Below are 20909 nucleotides of genomic sequence, written 5' to 3' on the forward strand. Positions count from 1 at the left end.
TGTGCTTGCAATTTACCAACCACTATAAATCTGTCGATAGAGTCCAAAAATAAAATTGATTTCAACCCTCAATAGCTATAACAGTATACAAATATATATAATGCATATATATATAAATAAAAACATCACTCCAATCTTTCTCAACTTTAAAATTGAGCAAATTGATCTCTCTAAGAAAATCAAAACAATTTAATCTCTGTCAATTTCGAAAGTGGGCAACTAGTAACAATTAATTATGAAATTATTGTTTTCCATCAACCGCATATGATTTTATTAAATTTAATATAATAAATTTAGATCTCAAAGTTTATACATGCTGTCAATTTCACTACACCAAAATATACTTTTAGCGACGTTTTTTTAGGCCTTTAGCGGCGTTTTGAGAAGCGCCGGAAAAAATGCCGCTAAAGAACGCGTCGCTATCTTTAGCGGCGCTTTTTCCATAAATGTCGCTAAAAACCATGACCTTTAGCGGCGCTCTTCCCACAAACGCCGCTACAGACCACAACCTTTAGCGGCGCTTTTTCCACAAACGCCGCTAAATACCACGACATTTAGCGACGCTTTACCCGCAAACGCCACTAAAAACCACGACCTTTAGCGACACTTTTCCCACAAATGCCGCTAAATAACAAACCTTTAGCGGCGCTTCTAGCAAAAACGCCACTAAAAACCTAATCTTTAAAAAAAAATTTATTTTAATCAAATAATATTTATTTTTATGATAACTATTATATTATGTTTTATTTTTTAAATTTGAACTTTAAATATACTTTTAAGGATAAATAAAAAATATTATTTAAATCAAATTTGCTATGAAATTTTTAACTTTAAAAATAAATATAAAAATTAATAAATTTAGTTTTAGAATTTAAAATAATAAATTAATAACACAATTAAAATCCAAAAGTTAGAACTCAAGTTGTCATAAATATTAAAGTAAAACTAAAAATTTAGAATCAAAACTAAAATAATCAATGGAAAGATAGCTCAAATGTAGGTTTTTGCTACAAGTTACACAGACAATAACGAAAAATTAAACACCACACATAAAATTTATCAAACTAGTTAAGAAATACATGGTGCAACCATGCAATATAAATACAATAGAATCATAGGGTAAATTTGCATAAATATCTTCAGAGTACCAAAAACAATTTGTCACAAAATTATATAACATGATAAAAAAAAAAAGAACAGGTAGCAGACAAGCTATTTGTTACTTTTTGTTTTGCTTCCAAGGCTTCCTCAGCTGCCTTCATCTTGGCAACAGGATCATCTTCATCATCCCTACTTAAGAAAACAAAGAACCTATTGTTAAACAATTTAGAACTTGAAAAAGAAAAGAACCATGTTAGTCGGACTTAGGTATAAGTGTTAGGTGTCAGTATAAAGACATGTAGATATGGGTATGAAGGCATGTCTGAGATGAGTATGTTCAATTTTACTCTCATGACTATTAAGTGCCATGGATCTAATTTTTATTATAGAAGAACAAAGGAAAGAAAAAAGAAGGGCAACAAACCTCACGTCGCCTTCTCCACATGTGTGTCCACAAGTTCAACAATTCATTGGTTCGTAAAGGCTTGACAAGATAGTCAGCAGCACCAAGCCTCAGGCACTTAACAACAATAGAGACCTCATCCTGGGCCGACATCACTTGTCATAAAGAAGAAAGAAATGTATATAAATGATCAGACCATGAACACCAGAAGGAAAATTCACTATGATGAAAGTTCGACGTCTGAAGAAAGGTACAAGACAAACTTACTAATAACAGGAATGCGCCGCAGTTCATTATTCCGCATAATATACTTTAGCAACTTCATTCCTTTTGTCATTGGGAGGTCGACTTTAGTAAGTATTATATCAATGTTAGGTCCCTCAGCATTCAGTGCATCAATGACCTGTCTAGCAGACTTTACTGTAGTCACTGTGAATAAAAAGTAACACGGAATCATAAAGCTGACACATCACTTCACAAAATTAACATATGAGAAGTGTCATAAAACTATTATGCACTCTTAAATGCAATATACAATCATCGAAGTAAGACAAGTAGTTGAGTTACTCAAAAATATTGAAGCTACCTAAATGTCATCCATGTGAATTTCAGTCTACTTCTACTCTTATTATCTATAAGTAAGGCTCTATGATATAACATAACCCTATACCAAACACACATAAGTTAACACTTCCCAAACTTCTCATTAACTGATGATTGCTGGCAAGTGAATTCATTTCTTATCCTTCTTTCTTTTCTTATCAACACTCTACAAAAAATTCTCACAGCTATCGTTGTTTATTTACGAGGCAAAGCATGAGAACAAGGAACTAGAAGACAACCAGATAAGGATGTTAAACGTATACCCCAAATATCCTTTTTATCAAGTTTCTCAAATTAAGCTCCCATGGAGCAAAGCAAGTCGAAATAAAAGACTAGATTCAGTAAGCAAAAGTAGCATAATCAGATAATAACATAATGAACTTATAGAAGAGAATAATATATATACACACAAATAATCATTTACAGCTGACAGAATCAACTTCTTTTACATATCATTTATTTTTTTCCAGACTATAATAGCATATTTTCAACTGTACTTTAACCTTCAGATTCCTAAATGAAAATTCAACCAGTACCATTAGTTGCACTTCAACAGCCATTTAAATCACACAATTCAAACAAAACAAAACAAAAACAAATAATTTAACAAAAAACTCAACAGATACAAAACATAAAATTTGACTCCAAATACCCAATAACGAACAAGAACAACAACAATAAAATCAGCATAAATAAATAAACATATTCTACACTCAATAAGATATGAGGAAAAAAAGTAAACATATTAATAAAAGCTCAGTATACCCTGATAAGAACATTTCAAAAGAAGTGAAAAAACTTCCTCACAGCTCTTGGTATCATTATCACATAGCAAAATCCTCACTTTGCTCCTATCTATAAACCCATTTCCTACTCCTGCTTTAAGCTCTTTATTCAAATTCAGTTCTTGTAGACATTAAGGTTGTGGTGGCAATCAAAATTCAAACTACATTTTCATATTATTACATCGCAATAAAGGAGTGCTTAACTAAATAACTGGAAGGAATTCTAGCATGCAATTAAACCAAATTCATAACATTAACAGTCCCTAAAGTCATATTGCAAATTTGCAAACAAACATGATTTACGGCAATACGCGTATTTACACAACAAAAAAAGAAGAGAAAAAAGATTTTTTTAAAACCAAAGACAGAAAAAGAAGGGAAACAAAGAAAAACAAAGGCAATACAGACATTAACAATGCAAGAAAATACATAACTATATAGACATATAGAAAGGTTATAGCTAATCTAATAATGTAAGTTAAGCAAAGTTAAGCAAAGTCAAGCAAGTCCACCACAGATTAAATATAAAAATAAAAATAAATAAATTAAGTTCCGAATCTGGAAAGGGAAGACTTTACCTTGACATGTGGATTCTAAGAGAACATTCACAGATTCCTCACCAGTCCACCACCTATCGAAATCAACCACAAGTCGTGCGGTCCCTAAATTTTCTGGCAGTATGGGAAAGAAGGGAAGTTGGTTTTCTGCAATTAAAAAAATTTTCTTTGCTGCTCATAGCAATTTGGTGTGACGTTTTATCCCTAAATTTACTGCTCATAGCAATTCGATTCATACTTTAAACTTTACTATGTATATTTGTAAAGTTGATAATCACATTCATTCATACTTTGCTGCTCATAGCAAGCACCTGCTACAAGAAAACACATACCTAGTTTGATTGGTGCCAACTTTTCGGCAGCCTCCTGTAAATGTATAAGACAAAGGTTGAAACTTGTAAGAATTTAAATCCCAAAAATGTAACTAGTTATACAGCAAGTTTACAACCTCTTCAAGTATTGCAAGAGCAGAACAAGCAGCCCCTTGTACCAGCTTGTTAGTATCCAATATTCTTTGCAGGAAAGCCATAAGAACCATGTCAAATTGCTCATAGCCTTTTTTATTACCACTATCCCGAATGGATGAAACATGAGAATTCTCAACATAAAATCCAAAGCCAAAGAAACCGATAAAAGAAGTTTATCGGCAGTATGTACCAAGAACAACAAATGATTGGTATATGATGCAAACACATAAACTATAGTCGGTCAAAGGGGTTATTAATTATTCATTACTAAATTAGAAAAAGGTATCAACCACACAGCATTTAAAAGGGGAATTAGAGATGCCACAATCTGCACACATAAACATATTTAACAACAATGATCAATTTAGGAGCATAACATGATTTAACAAAAACAGATGAATGTTTTATATGCATCATTCCATAATCTGTCTCAAAAACTAAACGAGTACTACCTCGGACAAACGAGGATAAAGACCATTGATGCAACCTCTAGCGATTACACCAAGAACCAAAACAACAGCTTCCTTGTCCCTCTAGGCTTCATCACCAGTAGCAGATAAGTTTGCCTGCAAAAATCCGATGAGTCTACATATTTTAGCTAAATATATTTTATTGAAAATCTGGAACAAATTTCAACTTAAATTTTAATATATTTTATTGTTGCACACTGTCTCCAAATAACTTTTAATTTACCCTGATTTAAAATTTAAAAAAAACTGAAAATATAAAACCTGCCTTTCACTAAAAACATCCCAAAAAGGAGTGGAGGCTTGGGTAATATATGCCTTCAACACCACAGCAGAGAACAGTAACCTTGTTAGGCAAAACTAGTTGACTGTTGTTAGTTTTTGATCTGCATCAAAGGTTTTACAATCATTAGAAACATTGAGGTGAAGAATAAAGAATCAGCCAGAATCCTTAAATAATTTTCAAATACACATAGATATATTTTATAAAACAAGTAAATCATACACACTGACATAGACAACTACTGATTCCAAAATAGAACAGACTTACTTATTTTTTGGCTGCCACTTCTCTGAATCTGATAATTCAAAGTTAAACTTCACTTTGAAAGTAGGGCAGTAATAATCAGTGGCCCCCAGAACCTGGAGAGGCAAATATGATTTGATTGGGGAAATAAAAAATTTGATGGCTGGAAATTTTGCCGCACTCTGCACGCACCCAAACTTTACAACCATCACACAGCACCTAACTCAGTGTAGATAAGGAAGCAATAAATTAGTAAAAAATAAAGCTCAAACTGCACCAACCTAACTAATCGAGTAAAGAAAAGAGTTACAACGTGATCAAGCGAATTCTAGGGTTTTCTTTAAGTAACTCAATCTAATTCTATTAAACAAATACATTAAATCTAACGTCAAGTTTTGCATAATTCTAGGGTTTTCTTTAAGTGACCATACGAATCAATACAAATGTAACCTAAAAAACCATCGAATTGGCATTCGTAAGGAAAATTATATAGCGAAAGCCCAAAAATAAAAAACCTGGCAGAGTTCTCGAAAAACAGAGTCAGCGTTGGCTTCGGTCAAGGACTGCAGCAAGAACCGAACATGGCTTGAGAGTGTGGAGGAAAGCTCGAGCATGGTGAGTGAAGATAGATCGCGAGTGTTTTTCAATGGTCAACGCTAGTAAGAAGATAAAAAGCGGAATGGATTAGGGATATGATAGGCTTTGAAGATTAGGGATGTTGAGAGAACTGTCGAGAGAAAAAAAGTGAGCGCTGAACGTCTGAGAGAGAGAGAGAGTCTGGGTGGACGTCTGAATTGAAACAGAAGCCAATTTTAGGGGGGAAAATGAAATTATTTCAGTTTGAACCAAATGATACCATTTTACTATGCTAAAATTTTTTTATTTTATTTTTTATAAATTGATTTTTTGAGGCGTTTTTTTATAAAAACGCCGCTATTGCTTATGCAAAAAATTATTTCATTTTACTATGCTAAAAAAATTTTATTTTGTTTTTCTATAAATTGATTTTTTTGCGGCGTTTTTATAAAAACGCCGCTAAATGTTTTGCTATATAAAATGGCTATTTTTAAAGTAAAATTATTTTTTGTGGCGTTTTTTATAAAAACGCTGCTAAATGTTTTGCTATATGAAATGCGCTATTTTTTTAAAGTAAAATTATTTTACTATCAAATAATCTCTCACATATCAAATTTCTATTAAAGATTGAGACGTCAATTATGATTTTATATTGTTTATTTCTGATCTAATCTCCATTTTATTAGAGATATTTCTTCCTAACTAAAATATAATTATTTTGCTAGATATGTTCGATGTGGAATGATTTTAGTTTTTGTATTTTATTTTTATTTGTTATAATTTGGTCCTATATATCTAAAATAGATAGTTACCTATATGTACCAATTTGTTACATTTTTTTTATTAAATTTTTTAAACCTAATATTTAAATATATCAAATGGTTTAAATTAAATATTTTTTAGTCATAAACACCGCTAATGTTACATTTTTCGGCGTTTACAGAAGAAACGGCACTAATAAATTAAATTATTGTAATGAAACGACACTGTTTTGAAAAATTCTAAATCATATTAGTGGCGTTTTGGCTATAAATGCCGCCAAAGCTCGCATATTTTACAATTTTTTATATTCAATTATTATATATTGCATATCAATTTTAAACTAATAATCTTTACAATTTATTATTTCTCTTTTACAATTATATAAGAACTTATTTAATATATAAATTAAAAATACTAATTAATCTAAACTTTAAACCTTAACTCGACCCCGAATCTCTAAACCCTAAATCACTAACTCTTAACCACAAAACCCAAACCCCAAACCACTAACATTATTTAATATAGAAATTAAAAAATACTAATTAATCTAAATCATAAACCCTAACCTGACCCTAAATCCCTAGCCCCTAAACATTATTTAATATATAAATTAAAACACACTAATTAATCTAACCCTTAATCCCTAACCTTTAACCCCTAACCCTAAATCCCTAACTCTTAATCTCTAACCCTTAACCCCTAACCCATAAACCTTAAATCACAACCCTTAAATCAGAATCCCTAATCTATAATCCCTAATTCCATAATTTATAAACCTTAAAATTGCAACTCTTAAACCAGCCCTAAATCCTAAATTAACCATATATACCCTAAACCATATATATTAAACCCTAAACTACAATGATAATTAAATTAAATATTTTAAAATTAATTTTATCGTATCTTTTACAATTATATTTGAAAGTATTTAATATATAAATTAAAAATCAATCAATCATGTACATAAAAAATTTTAAAATTATTTTAAATAATCGTATTTTAATTTCTCCATTTTTAACAAATATTTTTCTATGTTTTTTATTTCAAATTATTTTTACGTGTCATTATTTCAAATTTATCCATTTTTAACAAATATTCAATTAAAAATAAATTAAATAGTAAATAGCAGATAAAATGTTTTTGCGGCGCTTTTTAAAAAATACCGCTAAAGCCCTGAGCATTAGCGGCGCATTTTCAGAAACGCCGCTAAAGATTTGAGCATTAGCGGCGCATTTTCAGAAACGCCGCTAAAGATCTGAGCATTAGCGTCGCTTTCTCAGAAATGCCGCTAAGGCTCTGAGCGTTAGCGACGCTTTCTCATAAATGCCACTAAAGATCTAAGCTTTAGTGGCACTTTCTCAAAAACGCCGCTAAAGATCTAAGCTTTAGCGGCACTTTCTCAAAAACGTCGCTAAAGATCTGAGAATTAGCGGCGCTTCTCTCAAAAACGCCGCTAAAGTATGAGCATTAGAGGCGTTTTTTTAAAAAACACTGCTAAAGATCTGAAAGGTACAAAATCGTTGGGCTTAGACTTTTTGCGGCGTTTTTTGAAAAAATGCCGCTAACGCTAATTTTTAGCGGCGCTTTCCTAGAAACGCCGCTAATGCTCAATTTTTAGTGGTGTTTTATGTCCAAACGCCGCTAAAAACACCGCTAAAAGCCTGTTTTGGTGTAGTGTTTGGTTCTAATTTAACAAAATTTTCTTACAACATTAGTGTAAATGTTGAGATTGGATTTATTGAATGTATTAGAATTAATGTCAAAATAATAAAATATGTAAATATCAAAGGTTAAATTTGTTATTATATCAATCAAAATTATGTACAATTGATGGAAGACATTAATGTCGTACTTAATTGTCCTTAATTGCTCACTTTCGGAATCGACAGAGATTAAGTTGCTCCAATATTTTTTAAAAGAGACCATGCTCAGTTTCGAAATTGAAAAGCACTGAAAAATATTTTTACCCTAGAAAAATATGAGTATTTAAAGAAAAAAAAAACAAAATCTAAATAATATGATGCCCCTTCCCCAATTCAAAAAATTGAAAGAAAAATACAGTGATAGGGCCAAAAACTTCCAATAGATGGATAAGATTCACCTTTTTAGGAATCTATACCCTAGACTAAAAATACAATGAAACATCATATAATTCTTAATTAAAGTAACCTTATTTAAGACAACAATAATAGAAAAAAATTAAGAAAAATGGGAAATTGTCAAGGGCATTTGGGACCTCCGTCTTTGGTCTTCCAATTGTTATAACAAGGGCAAACTTGCTTGTTGCCATAAGTACCAGGCGGCACGCATAGGCATTTAGAACAGCATTTTAAACAAAAGAACATGCATGGCTTCTTATGCGACGTCGCCGAGCATCGGTAACTGCATCTTGGCTTGCAATCTATCCATCCATGCATACGTAATTTCATCGCATCAAATGGATAAAACTTATACCAAAGTCAATTTTGTATTTTAAATACATCGTATTCAATATTTATATCTTTTTGTTAGTGTAATCCTTATTCTTACTTTTAGTTAAATTTGATTATTAAATTAAATCGTTTTTAATGCTAAAATATTAATTTTTTTTAACAATGTTTGCTTGGGCAGTCTACTTACGTCTTGCATACCATGTTAATAAATAATTTAATAATTATAAAAATATTTAAAAATAAAAATTCAAGCTTCCATGTTGAAAAAAAGTAACCTTTTAGTTAATATTTTGTTAAAAAATAATAATTCTTTTTGAAAGATTAATAGTCAACTTCATTTCTTTTTAAAAGGTATTGTTATGCCTTAAGTTATCAATCTTTTTCTTTTTATGATACTAGTTAAATGGTAAGTATCATGATTTTTTACCCGTTTGAATAAGCATATATAAGATAATAATCGTTTGAATAAAAGATTGACATTTTAAGTTAACCCTAGATGTGAAATGATTCTTATAGAAAAATCTTTGAAGTATTATCTGTCAAGAGTCGATAAACCTCTTAATAGATCGATATTATCTTCAGTTCAAGTGCTTGTGGTTACATGAAGAGATGTCAAATTCAATAGTGTGAAAACCCGAATGAACATTTATACTTGGTAGGATTTGAACTCATACACTTATATGGACATTATTGGGCATACACGCTACAATTTAACAAACCCTACTAAGGGTAAATGTGCGCATTTTCTTTATAAGCACATAGATGCCCAACAATACTATATAAGGGCATGGATTCAAGTCCTCCTAACGTAAATATTTATATTTCCATGAACCACGTACAATCCAACCCCACAAGATGCTACCGTTTAATTTATTTAACCTACCACCTTATCAGACAAGAAGAATTTGAAGACAAAACTCAGACGACATTTCCAAATTTTCTATAAAAGAAATCGATCTCTTCTCAACAATAATATACGAGAATTCAAAGTTTTCTCCACAAGCAAAGCTTCTAGAGTATATGTGCATAGGAAATTGGAGGGAAAGAATATATATGGTTTACCTGAAGGACGAAGCTTAGCACTACCAGAAGCCTGCAAAGAAATATCAAATTAATGAAATGAAAAAGAAAAAAAATAGTAATTAATGAGCAAATTGGAAAATAAAATGTAGAAACGAAATTTCCTCCTCGGTACGTACCTCAGTCATATGGGATAGAGTAATTAAAAGAAGCATAGAAAATAGAAGAATCAATGAACTTCGTGAAGAATCTGCCATTTCTTCTTCTTCCTCAAATACCCTATTTAAAATCTTAAAAAGAAACTCTTATAATGGAAGGAAAATGAAGAAGAAGAATGCTGATATTTATAGGCAAAAAATGTAAATATAAAAAAGTTTAATCACGAATTTCATCCCTTTATTTTATAAGAACTAAAAAATTAATTATTTTACTATAATTTGTCAGAATTCGATTCTCACGTTTTACAGAAACTAAAAAGTTATCCAAATTTCTAGTCCTCTCTCATGTGCTTACAGACAATTAGATTAATTTTTTAAAAATTTTCATAAAATGAAAGGATTAAAGTAAAAAGTAACTTTTTAATTTTTATAAACTAAAGGTATGAAATTGATAATTAAATAAAAAAGAGAAATTACATTGTTTATGGCGTTAAGTATGGGGTATCTTTCACATGGGGATTTCATCAAAGCGATATCAGCGGCGTGGCTTTCGTATATTGTTTTTGTTGTTACAAACAGAAACTAATAGTTTTTTTCTTTGTTTTCCAACTTGACTTATGTTTTTTTCCCATAAAGTGGTTGAAGGTTTACACATTTGGTTACCTACTAGCTCGTACTAAGAGTGGTATTGCGTTTTGTTCCGTTTTCTTAAAAAATAAATAAATTAATTTTTATATTTTAAATCTAAGAGTAAATTAATTATTTTATTAAAGGTTTATCCATTTTTATTATTAAAAATTAGTTTATTTATGTCAGCATGATGTACACGTGATAGATCATATATTACTGTCTAATTATTTCGTCAATTACACTAATTTTTAACAATATAAATAAATAAAATTTTAATAAAAGTGACATACATAAATTAATTTACCCATTTCTTAAAACTATATAGAAGTAGGTGTTAGTTTTACTCATAGATTTGGATATATTTATAGATTTATCGTTAGCTACGAACTTTCTCTCGTATAAAGAAATATGATAGAAAAATAATTATAGATTTATCTCTTCTAGTTCCTCACGTCATAGATTTATCCATTCATTGGGGGCCCAATATCACGGGATGATCCAACAAGTTTTGATTAAATAGGAATTTTGACTAAAAATAGTAATAACAATATTAAGAAAAGTATTTGATATTTTATCACTAAAACTTTTAAATTTTATAAATAATATTTAAAATATCGTATATAGAACTGTTCATGAAAAATTTGTGAGGGTTTGAAAAAAAATATTAGACTCGAAAAAAGACTTGAAAAAGAATTAGGTCGGTTTAAAAAGTTCGACTTGGACTTGAACGTCCAAGGCTTGAGCTCGACCTAATTTCGCATGTTTATAATATATTATATTATGTTATATATTATATAATTTATAACACTTAAACTAAATTTATAGTAATATATAATACTAAAATGTTAATATTAAAAAAATGTTAAGATGCCTACATATAAAATTTTAATAAATGAAGAATATATAAATTTATTAAATATTAAATAAAAAATATAAATATTTTTTAAAAAATTAAAAAAATATAAGCAAACCTAAAATGAGCTTTAGTTAACTATTTATAAATATGAACGAGCTTGCTAAAAATTTAGGCCTGTATTTCAAGTCGAATTGAGCTTGGACAAGTATAAAGTGTGTAAATATCATGCTTTAAGCTTGACCCGACCTAATCTATGAGCAACTTTAAATATCATGCTTTAAGCTTGACCCGACCTAATCTATGAGCAACTCTAGCGACTTACATTTCATTTAAAATGTTAATATTTGAAATCTACTTATGGAGTTAAAATATTCTATTTGTATGATATCAAATGTTAACCTAATTATTATATAAATGATCTATCTAATATTTATGATTCTTATTAAGTTAGTGCCACCTTCAGCTGGGCAATTTATCAAAAATGCTTTATTTTTACAAAAGAATATAAATTATTTTGAGGATAATTTTATCTTTTTTATATAAAATTTAGAAAAATGTTAGTATATGATGAAATCCAAACCCAAAATATTATAATTTTTCATATCTCAAATTTATCATTTCGACTAAAACGAATGTTAGAGTAACTGATTAAGTCAGTTAACGTATTAGTTGTTAGTTAGCTGACAATTAGGTTAGCTGTTGATAGCAGACTTTGTTATCGAGTATAAAAGCAATAGCAACTACTATACATATTAGATGAATTCAATGATCATCTTTGATTCTTAAAATATTTGTTATTTTCATTCTTTGTATTAGTTTAACATGGTATCAGAGCTTCATTTTCTTCTAGAGTTAATTCTTTGAGTGCATGTGGTTTTCATGGCTCTTCTATCTAGTCTGTTTGTTGTTTAGTCTGCTACACCATGATGGCTTCCAACCTTGGTGATGGGGTCTTTGACAATTGGTTCTTTTCCACCAAGAAGATCATTATTCTTCTTGATGACAATAATTACCTGCGTGGCATTAAGACTTATAAGTTTAAACACTTTCTTAATTCTCGTATTGTTCCTCCTCCTCAACTAATTCCAAATGCAAATGGTGTGCCTGAGGAGAATCTTGAATTTGCTCTATTTGAGCAACAGGATAGCGATCTTGTCTCATGGCTCTTATCATCGGTGAGTCAATGGGTTCTTCCACATCTTAATGGTACGGGTACTAGTGCTCAAATCTGTGCTAACTTGTATGATAGTATGACTACCTCTTGATTGATGTTTTATAGAAGGGCCTTGCACTCTCAGTGCAAGGGTGATCTTTCAATGAAAGAATTCTTAATGAGAGTCAAGGGTTATTGTGACAATCTTTCTAGTTGCGGAAAAGTTATTAGTGAGCATAAACATGTCACTACAATTCTTAATGGGTTGTCGCCAGAGGATGAATATGTTATTTCAGTCATAATAGCAAGTCAGATACCCTACAATATTTAGGGTGTCACCACCATGCTTCTTGATGCTAAAACACGCCAACAAGCTACAATAGTTGAGGCTACTAGTTCAACTAATATGACCACTCATCAACAACACATGAAGTCTTTGTTCACTTCCTGCTGATCATAAGGCCATAGGCTGCAAGTGGCTGTTTAAGGTGAAAAAGAAAGTTGATGGGACTGTAGAAAGGTATAAAGCATGACTGGTAGCTAAAGGGTTTTCTCAACATGTTGGATCTGATTTTCGAGACACCTTTAATCCATTGGTTAGAGGAACAACCATTCAGACTGTACTTGCTATTATTGTCATGAATGGATGGTCGTTAAGGTAAACTAATGTCAATAATGCATTCCTCAATGGGAATTTGATTGAGGAGATATATATACATATATATATATATATATATATATATATAGATCAACCACTTGGGTTTGAAGTGCCAGGTAGCAATGGAGAGAGGCGGCTGTTTTACCAAACTAACCCCCAAAAAAAATATATTTGCAAAAATAATCCAAGTTCAAAAACAATCACCAAAATAACCTAAAATGAACAATACCCACTCTTTTTTTGCACCAATGATTGCCTAATCATTATGTCAGACTTAAAAAAATTATTTTTTTGTGTTTTGGCCTGTCAATGGCCGGAACCCATGTATTTTTTTAAAAAAAATTGTATAATACTGATATACGAAAAAGAAAAAAAAGAAAAAAAAATTATTTTTGGGTGCTGGCTTGTCAGTAGCCGGCACCCAACAGTAAAAAAAAAATTTACTTTTTTTTTAAATTTTTTTGTATATTTATATCTGACTCTGACACGAAAAAAAAAGAAATTTTTTTTAATTTATACTGGGTGCCGGCCATTGACAGGCCAGCACCCAAATTTTTTTTTAATTTTTTTCATATATTTATATCTGACTCTGACACGAAATTTTTTTTTTTAAATTTGTACTGGGTGCCGCCATTGACAGGCCAGCACCAAAATTTTTTTTAAATTTTTTTCGTATATTTATATCTGACTCTGACACGAAAAAAAAAGAATTTTTTTTAAATTTGTACTAGGTGCCGCCCATTGACAGGCCAGCACCCAAAAATGTTTTTTTTTTTAAATTTTTTTTGTATATTTATATTTAACTCTGACACGAAAAAAAAGAATTTTTTTTAAATTTGTACTGGGTGCCGACCATTGATAGGCCAGCACCCAAAATTTTTTTTTTTTAATTTTTTTCGTATATTTATATCTAACTCTCACACAAAAAAAAGAATTTTTTTTAAAATTTGTACTGTGTGCAGGCCATTGACAGGGCAGCACCCAAAAAATTTTTTTTTAATTTTTTTTGTATATTTATATCTGACTCTGACATGAATTTTTTTTTAAATTGTATTGGGTACCGGCCATTGACAGGCCAGCACCCAAAATTTTTTTAAATTTTTTTCGTATATTTATATCTGACTCTGACACAAAAAAAGAATTTTTTTTAAATTTGTACTGGGTGCCGGCCATTGATAGGCCAACACCCAAAAAAATTTTTTAAAATTTTTTTCGTATATTTATATCTGACTCTGACACGAAAAAAAAAGAAATTTTTTTTTAAAATTGTACTGGGTGTCGGCCATTGACAAGCCAGCACCCATTTTTTTTTTTCGTATATTTATATCTGACTCTGACACGAAAAAAAAAGTAATTTTTTTTACTGTTGGGTGACGGCCATTGACAGGCCAGCACCCAAATTTTTTTTTTCTTTTTTTTTCTTTTTCGTATATCAGTATTATACAATTTTTTTTGAAAAAAATACATGGGTTCCGGCCATTGACAGGCCAAAACCCAAAAAAATAATTTTTTTAAGTCTGACACAATGATTAGACAATCATTGGTGCAAAAAAAGAGTGGGCACTGTTCATTTTAGGTTATTTTGGTGATTATTTTTGAACTTGAGTTATTTTTGTAAATATAATTTATTTTTGGGTTAGTTTGGTAAAACAGCCGACAGAGGCTTGTTTGCAGGTAGCAATGGACATGGATGATCAAAATTGGCAAGCAGCGGCGGAGCGGGGGTGGCAGCGTGCCGGCCCTAAAATAGAATTTTTTTTATATGTTTTTTTTATCATTTATAAAATTTTAAATTAATAATAGTAAAATTACATTTTGATTCTCAAAAAATGATAAAAATTTGATTTAATCTTTTAAAAATTATAAATATAGACTATTAAAATAATAAAATTATATTTTTACGTACAATTTAATTGTGACCCCTCAAATTTTTTTTTCTCATTCCTATCATTTTTGACAAGAATAATTGTAGAACATCAGGATAAAGGGTGAATCTGGAGCAATCTAGTGCAGTTTTTAGTGCTAATGTCCTTATGGTGGTTAGAGCCATCTTGGAAGTATCATTGAGCTATAGTGAAGGGCATGATAATGGTTAGGCCTGCAAGCTCCGATGGAAAATATTCCGTTAAGATTGGATATCTTGTGCTACGAAAGGAAAGAATGGTACAGGGGATTGTTAATTAGGATTCAAAACTTTGGAAGCTTATTTGGTGTATGCAGCTCCCTCCTAAAATTAAGAATTTTTTTGTCTCCTATCTCTAGAATTAGTGAACTTACATCTGATTGACTTGAGTTTGTTGTTGGGCAGTGAACTTGTTGACACATAATGAAGCTGCTATCTGGGTGTCTATTTCTACTCCTAGGATGATGTGTCCTTTTAATTGGGTTCATCATATCTCCCATTCATCTTCAATAAAGATGGCTTACCTGCGCCACACCTGGACTGAGGTTTGGGAGTGATGCTACGTTGGTCTAGAGATTTGAGTTTTTTTTTTATATCATCTCTTTCTTTAATTATACACGTGTCTTTTCATTCTTTTTGCTCTTCTAGATCTGCATGCTTTGTAGTTAGCATTTGTGCACTGCTGTCTGGGACTTTGTATTTTAGTTTCTTCATAAATGAATTTTTACTTGGCAAAAACCATTATTAAAAGTTTTTACTTAAAAAAAGAACTATTCCAATGTTTTTTTTTTATTTTAATTACCATTACCATTAACGAATAGAAAAACATAACTTAAATCTAATTTGATTTGACAATCAATTTTAGAGATCGAAGAAGAAAGTTATTTGAATTTTAGTTCAAAGATTTATAACATTTAAAGTTATTTCATAAAAAAAAATTAAATTGTAAGAGAAGAAGAAAGAAAGCTTTTACTTAGTACAAATAAAGAAGGCCATACAATCAGTGGCGAATCCAGAAATATGACTTGAGGGGGGTAAACTTATATTAGCATTGTCGACTACATATTTTTTTACTCTTAATTTTCATGTATAATTTTTCAATAATTAAAATATATATTTATATATTTATGATTTGAAATATGAATAAAATTAACCTTTTAACCTTAATAATTATATTGTGCTTCTAATTTCTAATAAGTAATACCAACATCTCAAAATCCAAAAACTAGTATGGTCTTCTATCATTTGCGGAAAAAGAAACCAAAATTAAAATATAATTTTACATATGGAAATAATATGATCTAAAATACAAGTAAATAAAATAGAGAAATCATATTTTTTTTAGGACAAAATTTAAATTTTTAAGGGATTTAATGTAATAAAGTTCATCTTAAAAAAGATGCCATGTAAATTTCTAATACAATATCAGCTTTAAACAGCTTAATGAATTAAATTGAAAATTTTGGATTAGGTCAATGAATATTTTATAACTTTTTAAATTAAGTGACCAAAATATAAATTTTTTAATAGTTTAATGACCATGAATATAATTTGCCCTAAAGATAAAGTACTGTTTCTAGAACTTGAAGAGCATTAACGTATACGCTGACGTCTAGTTGAGATTGATAGCGTGCCAAATGCGCACTTCACTTTTTTTATTTTCTTTTGACTATAAATTTTTTAAAGACTTTTGTATCCTTCATTTAAGGGTATAAATAAATAAATACCATATAAGAACAATAATATTCACGAAATTAGATAAATACTATAATAAATAATTAGTGTCGTTTAACCAATTGACAGCATCTTTTCTATTTTAAAGAAATTTTTTTTTTGGGTGCAGCATGATGAATCGGCCATATCCATATTTCAAAGCCAGAATACATTTCTTTTATAGTATACGTATAAAAAAAATTACACATTCTGCAGATGTGACCTGTCGGCCATAGCCCCGAGTTCCAATACTCGAAAATTTTTATATTAAGTTTTTTTAGCTTAAAAAATATATATTATTAAAATAATAGGAAGCAGCCTAACACATCGACGACACTAATAAATTTTTTTTCGTTTTTATGCGTATACCATTAAAAAAACAAATATATTGGGTTTAAAATATGGGTGTTGCCGATTGATCTTGCACCTTAAAAAAATTTCATTTTAAAGAGGAAAGGGCTGCCGCCGATTGGTCAGGCGACACTAGTTGTTTATGGTAGTATTTACCTAATTTCGTGAATATTAATGCTCTTATCTTATTCTGGTATTTATTTATTTTATATTATTTATGTAAAAAATCCTTCCTTTAGTATTCACATATTTGAATATTATATATTTAATTTTAAATAAATTTGTTTCAATATTATTAATTAATGTCAAGTTGGACTATATACTTTCTAATTTGTTTTAATATTTATTAATAATTTATATAATTATGTTTCCTAATGTATTAAACAATGATGTTTTCACACTTAATGATAAACTTAAAGAATTTCGAAGATTCACGTGGATTTTCATTTATATTAATCCTACACCAATCATTAAGAATTCCAGCAATAGCTATTAGTTTGTTTACTAAAGTTGTAAGTTCAGTATTTGTATTTTAAATCGAGATTTTTTGAATTTTAAAATTTTAGTTATCAAATGATAATCATTAAGTTAAATTCTGTTATTTTTAAAATTTAATACGATGAATATATTAGTGTAATTTCATGTCAATTTATTAATTTTATATATTACTCACCAAAAATTTAATTGGATTAATGATTATCATTTGTCTCAAGATTGAAATTTTAAATATTAAAAGAAATACAGAAGCTTAGAATGATTCAATTAAAAAATATAAACTAAGTCTACAACTATACACATAGTATAAAACTAATACCTAAAGGATCTAGCTGGTACTAATTGAGTTAAAACTAGATTTTCAAGACTTAAAAAATACAACTTTTATAAAATATTGGCACTACTAGCATAAATTAACCTTGAATGAAATGCAATTAGAAATTGGTGGAAAATTTTGTTTCTTGGGTGTGACGCTTATAATTCATCACTATCTTTAATTCTCTCTATATAAAAAACAAAACACCCATGAATTAATGAATAAACTATAATCAAAATGGAAGAAACAACAATCGTGTATGTATCTCTTTCATTGATCTTTCTCCTACTTTGTTCAAAATTATTATTTCAATCCAAAAAACACCCCCAAAACCTCCCCCCATCCCCACCTTCACTCCCCATAATCGGCCACCTCCACCTCCTTAGAACTCCTATCTACCGTTTCTACCACCGTCTTTCTCAAAAATACGGCCCTGTCTTCTCCCTCCGCCTTGGATCTCGGCTCTTTGTGGTGGTTTCGTCTTCAGCTGTTGCCGAGGAATGCTTCACCGTAAACGACATAGTTTTAGCCAACCGTCCCAAGTTGATCGCAGGGAAGTACCTCGGCTACAACTACACCACAGTTTCCACCTCGTCTTACGGTGACCATTGGCGCAACTTACGTCGCATCGGCGCTATTGAAATCTTCTCCTCGAGTCGTCTCAACGCCTTTGCCGCTGTTCGGAAAGACGAGGCCCGGCGGTTGTTGGTGAGTTTGTCGCGTGATTCGCGTCGGGAGTTTGTGAAAGTGAAGCTGAAATCCATGCTTAATGACATGACGTTTAATAACATAATGAGGATGGTTGCCGGGAAAAGGTATTTTGGGGAAGAAGTGACGAATGAAAAGGAAGCGAGGGAGTTCAGGGAGGTTATAGAAGGGACGTTTAGGAACGGCGGTACGGGAAATCGTGCGGATTTCTTGCCGGTTTTGAATTGGTTTGGAGGGTACGAAAAGAAGGTGAAAAAGATTGGGAAAAAGTTGGATGGATTGCTGCAAAAGTTGGTCGATGAGCATCGATGGATGAAGCAGGAAAATAACGGTAATGGTAGTATGGTAGATCACCTTCTTAACTTGCAACAATCTGATCCTGATTACTACACTGATGAAATCATCAAAGGGCTTATGCTGGTTAGTTCACTCTTCTTTATCTTCAAGTTTCATTGTTTTCGAAAGGGTATGAGGCAAAAAAATAAATTAAGTCGGAAATAGTTGGTCAAAGGGTTTAGTTTTTGTAAGGACTTAATTAAGTAGGTTTCTCTACGGAAGCTTAATTAACTTTTTTTTTTGTTGTTGTCAAATTTCAAGGGCTTTTCAAAGATAAAAATAGCTCGAGAATTGAGATATTAAAGTTTCCTTATCATGTCAAACATAAGTTCAAAACAGGAAAAGTCATGTTTTTATCTATCACCAAGTTAATAACATGTAGGGCCGACACCTCCCCTCCCTTAAATGGGAATTTTGACCGTTTAAAACTTATAAATTTCAATTTAAATTAGTACATAGTAAAATTGTACTTTATCCCCTCAAATATGATAAAGTTTTAAATTAATCATTTAAGAAATGATAAAGATATAAGCTATTAAAGCGGTAAATTTACGTTTTAACTCTTATATAACTTAATTCTAGGCTATTCTTCGAAAAATTCTCTAGCTTTGACCCTAATAACATACATGGTGATCACGTAGGTCCTATTACTAGCAGGATCTGATACAACATCAGTGACCCTAGAATGGACAATGACCAATTTATTGAACCACCCAGAGGTATTGAAGAAGGCTCAAGCTGAAATAGACACTGAAATAGGGCAAGAAAATTTGATTGATGAAATAGACGTTTCAAAGTTAAAATATCTTCAAAGTATTATACTAGAGGCTCAAAGATTATACCCTGCAATTCCTCTTTTACTTCCTCATGTGGCATCTATTGATTGCACTATAGGCGGATACAATGTGCCGCGTGGCACAACCGTGTTAATGAATGCATGGTCCATTCATAGGGACCCTCAATTATGGGATGATCCGACAAGTTTTAAGCCAGAAAGGTTTGAGAATGATGATTCTCAGTCTCACAAGATAATGCCATTTGGGTTAGGAAGGAGGGCATGTCCAGGGTCAGGACTAGCTTTACGAGTAATAGGGTTAACCCTTGGCTCATTAATTCAATGTTTTGACTGGGAAAGGGTTGATGGTAAGCAAATTGATATGACTGAAGGTATTGGAGGCACAATGCCTAAAGCTCATCCATTGGAGGCTCTGTGCAAAGCTCGACCCATTGTGGATAAAGCTTTGAAACTTTTATAAATAACTCTTATGTTGGGATTTTGTGCCCTTAGTATTGTAATGTTTAGAACTTATCGGTTTAATAAAATCTCAGAGTTAATTATCATCTTTTGTATTGTTGTCCTAAATGGTTTTTGCATGAAAAATAAAAAGAATAAGCAAATATTGACTCACTGATTACTTGAGATTTACCTAATGCTAAGTTGCATCATAAAAATGAATTATGCAAGACAATTTACACTGTAGCAATTTTAGGCAATAACAACAGTTTTTTAAAGATATAGTAGCGTTTACAAGTGCCTCTAAAAATGTTAGAGGCAAAAGATAAGCCACTCCGAAAAACGCCGCTAAAATGATAGTCCAGAAAAGTCGTGACATTTGACAAAAATATGTCGCTATCATAGCGACGAATGTAACACTTTTTGTGGCATTTCCAACAGCCACAAAATGCCATAAATAGTGGCGCTTATACCATGTTTGTCGCTAAAAATAAGATATTACTTTAGTGTCTCTATTTATGTATAACTATGTTTTTCTATGTAACGCCACAAAATCACTTACTTTTGTGGCATTTTTCTCACAAAACACCTATTTAGTGCTACTTTTTAGTGGCGCTCTCATCTACAATTGCCGCTAATTGTCTACTTTTTAGTGGTGTTTTTTTGGTTTAAATGTTACTGATTTACAATATTTTACTT

At 30.8% G+C, this 20909-nt stretch overlaps 3 protein-coding genes across 7 annotated transcripts; 1 reads left to right on the forward strand and 2 right to left on the reverse strand.

Annotated features, from left to right (window-relative positions):
- Positions 1–1026: 1026 nt before the first annotated feature.
- On the reverse strand, positions 1027–5723 carry LOC107929780 (two-component response regulator-like APRR1). 5 transcript variants are annotated; one of them, XM_041097412.1, is made up of 10 exons: positions 5425–5723; positions 4934–5128; positions 4652–4769; positions 4369–4482; positions 3898–3961; positions 3782–3815; positions 3471–3563; positions 1772–1933; positions 1526–1659; positions 1027–1290 (listed from the first exon to the last, which is right to left on the reverse strand). In XM_041097412.1, the coding sequence occupies exons 4-10, from the start codon at positions 4392–4394 to the stop codon at positions 1285–1287; spliced, it is 519 nt and encodes a 172-aa protein (XP_040953346.1). In that variant the 5' UTR covers positions 4395–4482; positions 4652–4769; positions 4934–5128; positions 5425–5723; the 3' UTR covers positions 1027–1284. The 5 variants fall into 5 exon arrangements, with proteins under 5 accessions (XP_040953346.1, XP_040953343.1, XP_040953347.1 ...); XM_041097409.1 differs by having other exon boundaries at positions 3471–3596; XM_041097413.1 differs by having other exon boundaries at positions 1027–1293; positions 3898–4482.
- A 2533-nt stretch (positions 5724–8256) lies between these two features.
- Positions 8257–10036, reverse strand: LOC121219366 (gibberellin-regulated protein 5). The gene is made up of 3 exons (XM_041097414.1): positions 9879–10036; positions 9742–9772; positions 8257–8648 (listed from the first exon to the last, which is right to left on the reverse strand). Exons 1-3 carry the CDS (start codon positions 9954–9956, stop codon positions 8467–8469), a joined length of 291 nt encoding a protein of 96 aa, XP_040953348.1. The 5' UTR covers positions 9957–10036; the 3' UTR covers positions 8257–8466.
- Positions 10037–18036: 8000 nt separating this feature from the next.
- LOC107953971 (cytochrome P450 81Q32) lies at positions 18037–20317 on the forward strand. Its single transcript, XM_041097415.1, has 2 exons — positions 18037–19060; positions 19618–20317. Exons 1-2 carry the CDS (start codon positions 18170–18172, stop codon positions 20230–20232), a joined length of 1506 nt encoding a protein of 501 aa, XP_040953349.1. The 5' UTR covers positions 18037–18169; the 3' UTR covers positions 20233–20317.
- Positions 20318–20909: the final 592 nt, after the last annotated feature.

Source organism: Gossypium hirsutum, chromosome D07 (genome assembly GCF_007990345.1).
Source record: "Gossypium hirsutum isolate 1008001.06 chromosome D07, Gossypium_hirsutum_v2.1, whole genome shotgun sequence".
Taxonomy (NCBI): Eukaryota; Viridiplantae; Streptophyta; class Magnoliopsida; order Malvales; family Malvaceae; genus Gossypium; species Gossypium hirsutum.